The following is an 11,925-nucleotide window of genomic DNA, read 5'->3' on the forward strand; positions in this document are numbered from 1 at the left end:
CTCACTGAATGACTCCAACACTCAGTTCCCAGCCAAGAGGACAGGGAAAGATAGCAGATTCTGAGTTCAAGTCCCTGTAGAGTTGGCCTGTCATTTGTTGCAGACTCTCCTCTCAATCACAAAATGTCATTAAGTGAAGCTAGAGTATGTTAAACCCTTAAAATATTTTTCCCTATATAAACAGCTGCTGTAGCTGCAAATGGAACGTTACCAAATTGCAAACAACTGGTACCAAGTGTAAACAGAACATATAAACTGCACTTTATTTCACAAGAAATAGGAGCCTCTAGGTTAAGGGGTTCTTTGAACACACTGCACTGGACTTTCTTAGGTGTATACATACACAACTTGCCTGACCAAAGCCAGCCAGAGAGTCCCAGTCTTAACTCTAGAGCCACTCTGACATCTACAGGCATTTGAAACACTTTTCTTAGTAATATAGCATATTCCTAAAATGTCTAGCTTGCAGCCCATCACTACCTCACTATCTAAAGTTTCTTTTGGCATAAAAACTTTCCAGGATAATCATTCCCACTGCAGATGCACTCAGTATGCCCAGCTGTGTTATGTGTTCCCTTCCCTCGATTTCTAGTTTTATTATCAGCTCATAACTCAGCTGTTTTATTTCCCTTGGTATTCAAATTCATTCCACATACTGATAGAGCTTCACCACATTATCTTCTATCTGAGATCACTAATAAAGAGATCAAATTAATCTACTTTAAAAGCTGCAATGAGTACCAACGCAGAAACCCAGACAGCCACCTCTCTCTTAGCTCTCTATTCATGGCCCTTCACCATACTTTTCAACTTCAGAACTAGGCTCATTTCAACTTTGGAAAAAAAAAGGTGCAGGTATTGTTTTATTTCTTCTTTTTTCCCCTCAAAAGAGAACCAAACACTGGTGCCTCTGTTTCCTGAGGAGCTTTAACTGTACATCAATTCACAGCACCTCAGGCAGAATGTGCAGAACACCACAGGTAGAGCACAGGTTTGCACTGAGTCCAACACTCTTGCATCACTATAAACATCACTTCCACAGATTAATGCTATGCATATTATATTAATGTACATAACACCTGAGATTTTTCCAACCTGAATTCCTTCCCCACTTTCCCCTGCTTGAGTGAGAGTCGTTTTCCACACAAGTGGAGGGAAAAAAAAAAGATTAAAGCAATTTGGACTTCAATACCATGTAGGCAAGTACCTCAGAGACTGAATCTCACTTTACACCCTAAAAGTTATTAATCCTGCACTTCTTAAATACCATTTTTCTTCCCATGAAAACAGCTTCATTTACCAAGCTGATAAGCCCATACCTCTACCTATACATTGCAAATATAATACACAGAGAAATTACTTGAACTCCACTTTCTTGGTTTTTAATATGGATCAGCCTGAACCGAAATACATGCAATGTTAAAACCACCTCCAATTTCATTTTTGCCTGCAAAAGTGAAATCAAGTGTTACATTCACTCAGTTACAGCTATAATAATTTCAGAACAGAACTAGGTTTGTTTCAAAAGGAGATGTTCCAGACTCTATCCTTAGCTCACATTAATGGGCTGGACTTCCAAAAGGAGCTTAATTGAAAACACACAATACTGGCCATTCCCAAGAAGCAGCTCCATTTAGGTTTCTTCAAGAACCCAAGAAAGTACACAGGCTGTGTCTGTCAGGGACACAATGTGTATTTATTGTTCTGATGGGCTTGGCCAACACACATCTTTGTACTCTACAGAAACAAACAAAAAACCCACAGAACACCCACTAATCAGCAGTGTTACCAGAGAGACTAACTTCAGATGCTGCTGTAAAGTAAAACACTCTTCTGATTAGATGCAGAACTACACAGCAGAAAGCAAACATGCTAAGGACAGCAAATACAACAGTATGGAAACTGATGTCCTCATAGAACTCCAAGCTCCTTAAAGTAGGTTTCTATGTCAAATACCTACATAAAGCCAGGATAACTTGAACATGAAATTTCTATAAAAAACAGTAGTCTGAAGTGAAAGTATTTCAGGTCTCCAGCACTGATATGGTGCCTCTGAAAACAGAATTCTTCATGCTGTGGTTTGACTACTCTAACAATTCATTCCACTCCATAAAAAGAACAAAATAAAATACCTTTTTTCGATTTTGCTCCTATCTTCAACTTCGATGGCCAAGCAATCTGTGTGTTTGTTTCTTCCATAATCTGTTAAAAATAAAGCATGCATGGAAAATTAAGTTTTTATAGTTCTACACAGTTAAATGTTCTTTTTTTAACAAGATCATGTTCACTTTTTTTAAATCTGTTGACTACTACTTACAAACAGCATAACTCATTAACTACTACTCTAGTTTTCTTGAGAATTTTTGTCTGTTAATAGGTGGGTCTGAGTTCTGAACATTCAAAAGAAATCCAAAAGAGCCAGCCCAAGATATTCAGCAATTTCCATGGAGTTCAGATGACCACTAGTTGCTGCTTTAGTTCCACCTCAGAGGAAATTTCAAAGCTTTACAATTCAATAAGAAATATTTCCTTAGTTACCTTAGAATGTTTTTTAAGTATATTTAAATCAAGTAATTTCACACCTCCACAAGTAAAGATAATCAGTTTTGCCTCACCTTTACCCAAAAGAAGCTTTTCATTATAAATTTATTCAGACTTCAGTAATTTTACTTCTTGGTTCAAGGGGTCAGAGTAGACATTTGACAGCATTTACTACACCACAGTGTTCAACCTATCTGTACATCTCCAACTAGCCAACAGGAAAAGCTCTACACACACATCCTCATGCTTAGAAAACCATGCAGTCACATCAGGCTCATTGTTGACTCTCAGTCTGTTGATGCCTTTGTTTTAGTGAAAAAGGCTACCAGGCCCATTATAGGCATATTATACTGAAATTCATTTCTGGCACAGAGTTCCAATGCTTTGCTAACCCATTTAGCAGCAATACAGGAGAAGGAACTGTATGACACCAAAGACTTCATGCACGTGAATTGAAATCCAGCTCTAAGAAATGCTGGGCATGACTAAAAAGCCTCTCTTTTATATTGAGATCTCAGCAAGCAGCACAGTGAGATCATACCTCTCATCACACTAGACAAAGAATGAAAACAATTAAAATATCAAAATATTTAGCAAAGCCACTTTTTCAAGAAAAAAAATAATGCACTAAGAAAACAGCTACAAGAGCAAAAAGCTTTCCCTAACAGAACTCTCAGAATTCAGAACAAAGGCAGAACTATCTAACAGTTCTTCATTCTTATCTTCTACATCCAAATCCCTAAGACACCACAACAACTTCCAGATTAGCATGCCATGTGGAAAATCTGAAAGTGTCAGCCAGACTTCATTATACTATATTTTTGGTTTCAGCAACTATTGGATAATAAGTTACAGCTGAAATTAAACATTTCCAGGAGGGTGAAATTCTATCAGCAACATAGATATTCTTTTCATGATTTTTCACTCCAGATGTGAAATAAGCAATTCCAAAGAATCCACTTGTCTCTCATAGAAGGCTTTGGGCCAGGATTATTCTCCAGTGTGCAACAGGCAGCAAAACATACCAAAAATAGGAAGGCACTAGCTGAAAGGAGAAGGGAGATACTGCAACAAAGAATGGTGCAGGACTGAGTTAAAGAAGATCCAACATAAAAGAAACCACAAGAGAGGAGACACAATCAATGCGTATCATTCAAGACAACTATTACATCCCATCAGTCCTTTACCCTCTCAATAAAGTTTAAAGACTTCTGTCTTTAAGAAATTAAACCCTCCCTATTTCTTATGCTAAACTAAAGTAAAATGAAAGCCCACAGTTTCAGAGCTGCACACATTCTGGGGACATATGAGAAAGATGCTTACAAGATCTTCAGAGGGAAAGTAGCCTGCCTGCCAGCTGCTGATATTTGGTCACCTAATATCTTTAAGCTTTTGTAGAATGCAATGCAAAAAATTACCACAATAGACCAAAAAGACAACTCAGTTTGATCCCTCCACCTCCAAGACAGGGAGGTGGTGGATTCACCATTCCTGGAGGTTTTTAAGCTGAGACTGGATGTGGCACTTAGTGCTATGGTCTAGTAGCATGGTAGGGTTGGACTTGATGATCTTGGAGGTCTTTTCCAACCCAGTTGATTCTATGAAGTTCATCTCCTGTCTTAGGCAGTCAGGCAAATAAAAGTCTGGATGCATTTAAATGAAGTGCATTTACTGAAGTATCCAGATGCTCAGAATATGTGTTGGCTTTCAACTCCAAGCTGTTACCTTTATGATAAATCCGGGCTTTACCAAGAACCCTTAAGAATAAATTAAACTATATTGCTTGTTTTTAAAACTACTATTCCACGTAAGTGATTATTTATTGTATTTATTTTGACAGCAGGAGTGTCACAAAGTTCTAGAAAACAAGAAATTGAGGTTTTTACTAGACTAGTTAAGTTTTAAAGATGTTGAAAACCACATGGATCACTGCTAATCAACTTTTCATTCTGTTTTACCATTCTGACCCAGACAGTCTAAAGCATCAGAATTTTATTTTTTTTCCTGAAAGAAATTTGGAATCATTCCATGAACACCTCGACTGCGTGCTGCAATGGAACAGTTTTATTAGTCAAAACTCAGTGTTATGCCACATACCCCCAAAACAGCAGTTCTGCTCAAATGAACCAAACAGAACTCACAAGTAATATAGCCACAATACATCCCTTCCAATTGTATAAATACTTCAGCTACATAACGTTTAGATGAACTTCAGCCTAGGGATGACTCAGAGTTCATGACCTCTGAAGTACATCACCTCTGCTTAGGCTTCCCTTATTTTCACATAAAGTAAGTTGTAGGGTGAGTACTAATCAGTACTTTACTTGCCTTGAGGGATCAACTGGCCAAAGGGAGCAGGCATTTTTGGCAGCAAGGTTTAATCCCCTAGTAAATAATCTCATGCTTCTTGTGAAAATAAGGGAAACCCTAAGCAATTGGCTATCACAACTTCCCTTCCTCCCCTTGCCCCAAGAGAAACTGCAGTGTTTCCAAGCCAAAATATGTAAGCTATTCTCAGTGGAGAACAAACAGAAGATGACAAGACACTGGAAGACACCAACAAAACAAATAACACTGTACCCTGACCCTGAAAAAATCTGCTCTAGTTGCAAGTCATTAGGCCTTTGAGAACAAAAAAAAGACTAGCTGTAAGGCAGATGGAAGACAAACTTAGCTTCTTTCTATCCCAGCTTGAAAAGTTCATAGTTTAAGCACTTTGGGGAGATTTTTTACATTAAGACAGCAAAAATTATTTTTTTTTACACTGTTTTTTTTTTCTGTTTAGCTGATTTTGGATGGAAACTGGAATGTCCCGAATGGAAAAAGCAAACCAAAACTCCCCCAAAGCCCACAAGCATTTCAGAACCCAGAAGAAGCATTTTACATGCAGTAGATAAACACTATATCTAACAGACCTTTCTCAGTTTAAAACAAGCACATTACTTCAAAGTACTGTTCTTCGCAGTGACGGTTGCTAAGCTACCTATTTCTGATCTTCCCACCTTTGGGATTTGTGCATCTTGGCCTTTTCTGCCTGAGTTCTTATTCACAGTGAAAGGAAAAATGGGTCAGACAGGGCCCTACATCTACTAGTGGGTTTCTGCAATTGGTTTTCTCATCTTCAGCTCAGTAACAAGCTCATTTCAACTGAAATGACAGAAGTAATCCTCAAAACTGCAAATCTAACTGCCAAAAGAAGTCAGTTTGTGTTTTGCCAATGGAAAAACCTGCTCTTCAAGGGTGAGGAATTAGCTTGGGCAGTTTAGCCTTGCTTAATACAACAGAAGATACACACACCATTTGAACACTGAGTATTCAGACAATGAATACACATGAGTGTTAAAAATCTTGTTAACACATTTCCACTATATTTTTAGAACAGGTACATGTTAATCTACACAGAAGAATATAATTTTTCTTAAATACACAGTACTAGGTTGACCATCTTATATGAAGTATTTAGCAGACCAGTTGAGTAAATTCTACAAAAGAAAATTAAGCTGAATAATTACAGGTGATGATGTCCAAGAAAATAAAATTCTCTGTCTCTGGGACAGCATAAAACACAGCAGTGGATGAGAAATAGGGAACTGAGCAGTGAGTTTTCTAACCCTTCTAATAGGGATCTAGTTCCCTCTGGGGTATTGGATGTAGGTCTATGTCACAAAACAGAAAAGAAAACTACAGGGAAAATAATTATATCCTTTCAGATTTTTGGGTTTTACTCAAAAACTGCTACTGTGTGCAGCCAAAAAAATTACCAGAGTGTGCAGTCAAGGAAACTGCTACTGTGTGCAGACAAAAAAAATTACCAGAGTGTGCAGTCAAGACAGGACCCAAATTCTAATCTGAACTATCTTCAGTCACACTTCTTGCCATTCTCAACCCTGCATGTAGCAGTGACAGCATTTCTTAGCACAAAATCAACTTCTAGCAAGGCAAAAAAAGGAATGACCAAAGAAGACATGACTTTTTCCAAGCAGCATGAAGTTTAATACTGAAAAACACTTGATGCAACACTAGTGTAACAAGTCAAGGGAACAAGCAAAGGGAAAGAAGAGAAAACTGCTATGAATTAGGAAAACAACCCCAAAACTGCACAGAAGTGTGAGACAAAACATAGATGGCTGTGTCAGCAGCTATCCCTTCCCTCAAAAAAAACCCCAAAATTTCAAGGATTGAGTTCTCCATTAGGCAGATTATCAGGGAAGGACTGGAAATGCAGGATAGACAGACTATTCATTTGTATGTCGTAAGCACACCTCAGAACAGCACCTCTAGAGAACTCTTATACACAAATTTCCCTTTTGTCACTGACATAAGAACGCTGAAGTGCTCAGAGCCAAAACCAACTCACGACATGTATTACTAGGAAGCAAGTGTAATTGTGTACAGCTAAAAATTCCTGCAGAGTAAAAAATCCCATCTGTGAGGGCAGGATGAGGACAGGGAGGGAAGAGAGAGCACTAGACAAAGCATTATTTACATAAAGGTCACAAGAATAGAAATTCTGTAAGTAGATGGTTAAAGACAAAGCAATTCTTTGGAGATGACCATAGCCAGCTAACTCCACAGAGGATAACTTGTACCAATAAACACCTCAGACAGCTGCTGAAGGGAAGGTGACCAAGTATTGTTACGTCACTGTGTCCAACCCCATGTTCTGAAAGCCATTTTTCCCCAGTCCTCAAAAAAGTTAATTCCATCAATTTTATAGGAAACAGGGCTAAGAGTCACTGTGCAAGAGAGCAGGGTGAAAAAAGAATAATCAGAGAAACACTAATAACGTTTAAAAAATTACTACCCTGATCATGGCCTTTCAAAAATGTTTCCATAAACATTAATGAGAAGATAGTTTTACTGTCCTAAAAACTAACACACTTTCTGCAGATCCAAACCAGTCAGGCTGTTGCTGCTGTGGGTACAGAAAGCAAGATGACCATTATGGTGATATTCTACTAAGCTCTGCAGGTAGAAAGATTCCTGCCACCAACATCCACACTGCCTTCTCTCAGTACAACTGATTCTTGAATCTACTGCTTAATTTTTCACTCTTCTAACAGGTACATTTTTCCTTGCTTAACTACTTGCAGGGAGCACACAGTTTAAAGGATAAAATGGAAACCACTTAAGCAGTAAAGCTCAATCACAAAGCTGCTTGAATAAAATCATAGAATCACAGAATTTTATGTTGGAATGGACCTTAAAGATCATCTAGTCCCAACCCCCTGCCCTGGGCAGGGACACCTCCTCACTAGATCAGGTTGCTCAAGGCTCATCCAGCCTGGCCTTGAACACTGCCAGGGTCGCGGCAGCCACCACATCCCTGGGCAACCTGTGCCAGTGTCTCAACACCCTCACAGGGAAAAACTCTTTTCTCACATCCAACCTAGACTTTCCCTCCTTCAATTTGAACCTATTACCTTTGTACTGCTTAGCTTTGTAAACACAGTTTTTGATGACAAAGTGAGCTTTAACAACAAATGGTGTAACACGTCTGATTGTTCATTCCAAACCTAGATTTATTACAAAAAGGAGACTGTCACACAATGGAATTCTACATTATTTCATCCCTTGTCCAACATAGATTTTTAACCATTTGTTTTTCCAAATATTGCCAAATATATTCTTCAGGATAAAAAAATTAATTTAGTGGTTAACTGAAAATACTGAGAGATAGAGTGGTGTGATCACATTTATCTTGCCACAAAGTAAATATCATTCTCCTTTAGTGCCTGTTAATTTTCTTTTATGCCTTGAACAATCAAAGTAGTGAAACTGGTTAATCTGCAATTGTCATGGAGTAGTGCCTTCATCTCAGCAACATCTATAAAATGGCTTATTATTCAACATCAGTAGCCATTTTAAGACAGAAAAGGTCCTTACCCACCACCATTTACAAATGCACAGAAGCTTCATTTGATACCAATGCTTCCTGCTAAAACACAACCAGTTTTCATAAACCAAGTGCTCCAACTGCTACAACCCAAAGTAGCCACAAAAAGTGATCAGCAACCCTACAAGTACTTCTAAGTCAAGCTGAATAGGAGCAGCACAATCCTGCATGCTGAACACAGCTCTACAAACCATAATGAAAGCTAGGAATGTACAAAGAATGTTTAGAAGTTTTGATTTCCAGTTGATCAGCAGTTTTATTTTAATTTGGACAGCAAACAACATTTTTCTTTCTAGGAAGAAAGAGACAGACAAAATCAGTTCAACATAAACAGTCAATTTTGATGCAAAATCTGCTTGCAATTAGCAAGAGAAGAGCACCAAGCACAGGGACTAGTTATCCAATTTACTAACTCTCCTCTAAACAAAGTGCCTCAATTGAGTATTACAGATTTCACCATTTTAGGTATTTAACATCTAAACGTGCCTTTTAGAAAATGAAACCATGACATGTACAATCTAATTCAGAATTAACCAAATAAATGGTGATGTGACAATTTTAAAATCAAACCTCTGGATGCCTTCTAAGCACAAACACACACAGATTTTGCCAGTCTCTGAATATTTGGTTTCACAGACTCTGTATGTTCATCTTGTAGCCTCTGCTTTCAGAGAGGTTTTATTAGCCCCCTCAGTTTATATACATTTACAGCTGTATAAAAAAAGTTCATTCTTATAGGTTATTTGAATCATGAAATATATTTTGCATGAAAGCTAAAAAAACCCGAAATATATTTCAACGTGAGCAGGAGAAGACATGAGCTCAAGAGCCACAGCAGACAAGTAAAGTTCTACATGGGCTGATACTTACTTCTTCTTCCAATGTAGAAGGTGTGATGCAGCAGAGTCTGAAGATGACTAATTCCTGAATATGAGTTTTGGCAGCAAGAACAGAGTAATGGGTGAGGCTGAAACCATAAGTACTATTATAATTAATGGTTTGTTGGGTTTTTTAGGGTTGGGGGGGAGCAAAGGAAGAACAAGGATGAGAACAAAGAACAGGACAGAAAAAAGTTGTGAGAAGTTACCCAGAAACTTACACTGTCAATGCAGCCTTCAAAACTAGGGAGGCCAGAGTAGGCCAGAGCAAGTGAGTGGTGCAGCATCAAGGACTGCAGGGTTTGGATGGGGAATATGAAGAACTTAAGCAGTTAAAAGAGAAGGGATGATAAAACTCAGCCCAAAGCTTGGTGCAAGTATACAGCTCTTGTGCAAGTCTGGCCAACATTTTGGGTACAGCATTGGATTTGTATCCCAAGCCCTGTTGCAGGTGTTTCTTCCTAAGGTGGTCTCCATATGAAATTCCAAAGCAGAATTCACTGTTTATGTTACAACTACTGCTCTGAAAAGAAGGCAGCACAATGAGCCTGACTCCACAGGATTCACACTACCTTTCTGCAGGTAAGGACAGGGGGTTGCTCATGAGCAGGAGCAGTGGCACAGGGCTCCCAGGCCCCCAAACATTCTAGACTACACCACTACTCAGAGCTTGCAGTTTGTGCTCCTGTATGGAAGAAAAACCACCTCCTATGCACAGTGGCATCAGAGCCAGAATTAAAACATTAAAACATGGAAAATCTTTAAGAAGTTTGTTCTTAAGTTAGATTGTCAATACTAATAGTTTACATGTAAGTGTAAACCATTTAAACCACAACTAAATGTTGCATAGGGAGGGCACAGATCAAGCTTCAGTTGTGTAAGCATCTGTATAGAAAGGGGCACTACGACAAGAGTGCAAGGACACAAATACGTGTCTCTCGTAGGACAGGGGCACCCAATTTCATGGTTTATATTCAAAAAACCCTGAACACATCTTTAGAGAAGTACCTGTAGGTGACTACTTGGCTGGTCCTTCTCCCCTAACTTGACCTGTCTCTTAGAAGGGCAATACTTAAATTATTTTAGACACTACCCTATGGAATAAGGTGTATGAATAAAGTTCAATACTGCCAGGACTGGTTTTGTTCCACTGCAAGCCATTTGATTCAACACTGCAGGAAATTCATCTTCACATATTTACTTGCCCATCTTTGTTAAACCAATTTTTATTTTAAATTATTAAATGCTAAAAATAACTTGATAAAAAGAACATTAAAGTGTCTGCGATTTTCCCAGCTAACCTAGATTCATGAATAAAAAGGCAAGAGAAGGAAAACATGCCTGTCTCCCATCTGCATACTGCTACACAGCTTCATGTCAAACTAAGGAAAATACCAACATGCTTCCCTCCAACTTCTCATGACCAATAATTTTGTGGTCTACATGTACAGACTTTGAGACTTCCACAAAGCAGCAAACAGGCTGTTTGCTGTCAAGGACTATATCCTAGCCCAGACTGACTCTAAACAAATTTACCATCTTCACAAGATGTTAGATCAGCTATTCCTAAAGACTTGATCAAGAATAAAAACAAACGTGTGCCAGATGAAGAGGTACTGAAGCTAAAATTAGAGTGCAAGGTTAACATCACAGGCAATGTATTTATATATTTATTTATAGTTTTGATCAATGTGTATCAGCTGATAATACTAACAAGCTAATGAACAGATTCTACATAAAGGCAGCAGAGTAAAAAGCATCAGCTTTACAACTCCAACTTTCAGGCTATACATAAAAGCTCTAAACCACTAACGAGGGAATTGGGAAAGCTACCTTTGGAATTTATAGTTTCCCTTTCCAGTAAGGGAGTTTTAGCCTAGAAGGGAGGAGAACACATGAACACACACACACTGCATCTTTTTTTAACCTTTGCTTTACCTGAAATTAACTAAAATAATTCTTAAAACAAGGCTCTTGTTTCAGCAAACATTGTAGCATTGTTGCTGCATCCCAAAACTGCATTAAGTGAACCTTCTGCAACAATAACATTTACAGAACTTTGTACTTAATTTACAAACACAGCAAATAAAGTTAAGTGAGAATAAAACTACCCATTACATGCCCTATGAAGAAACATAATACTCCTTCCTTTACTTGAGTTGACTGTTCTGTTGGCCCTCAACGGAAATATTAGCCAAAGGTCAGGAGTAATACTTTTATTTTAAATAAATGACTGGAAATGTAGACAGAAATGGCAAGGGATTATTTAAGATTTATAGCTAATTTTTTTGCATGCTGTGTGTGCAGCGTTTATGAATTCTACACAAGCAAGAGCAAGGGAAATTCTAAGGTAAAATATTACATAAAAACGAAGGCCCCACAGGATGTTGTTAGAAACAAAAATGTGCATTCAACTCTCCTCTCTGAAAGCAGAAGGCCTCCTTCCTACAAATCAGAAACCCTGTGTATATTCTGAAGTTGTATCAACTATCCTCTCTGAAAGCAGAAGCAGAAAGTCTGCTTCCTACAAATCAGAAACCCTGTGTATATTCTAAAGCTGTATCATTCTCATACTTGCCTCCTTTTTCTTCATTTTTTTCCCCAAGGGAA

General features: G+C 38.2%; 1 protein-coding gene across 1 annotated transcript in view; it reads right to left on the minus strand.

Annotated features, from left to right (window-relative positions):
- Nucleotides 1-11,925, minus strand: part of BICC1 (BicC family RNA binding protein 1) — a 70,746-nt gene that overhangs the window by 52,425 nt on the left and 6,396 nt on the right. Inside the window, exon 2 of the mRNA XM_009080203.1 lies at nt 2,133-2,202. Within this exon, the coding sequence (XP_009078451.1) occupies nt 2,133-2,199 (67 nt within the window). The 5' untranslated portion in view covers nt 2,200-2,202. The remainder of the gene's footprint in view (nt 1-2,132; nt 2,203-11,925) is intronic.

Source organism: Acanthisitta chloris, unplaced genomic scaffold (assembly GCF_000695815.1).
Source record: "Acanthisitta chloris isolate BGI_N310 unplaced genomic scaffold, ASM69581v1 scaffold3450, whole genome shotgun sequence".
NCBI classification, from domain to species: Eukaryota; Metazoa; Chordata; class Aves; order Passeriformes; family Acanthisittidae; genus Acanthisitta; species Acanthisitta chloris.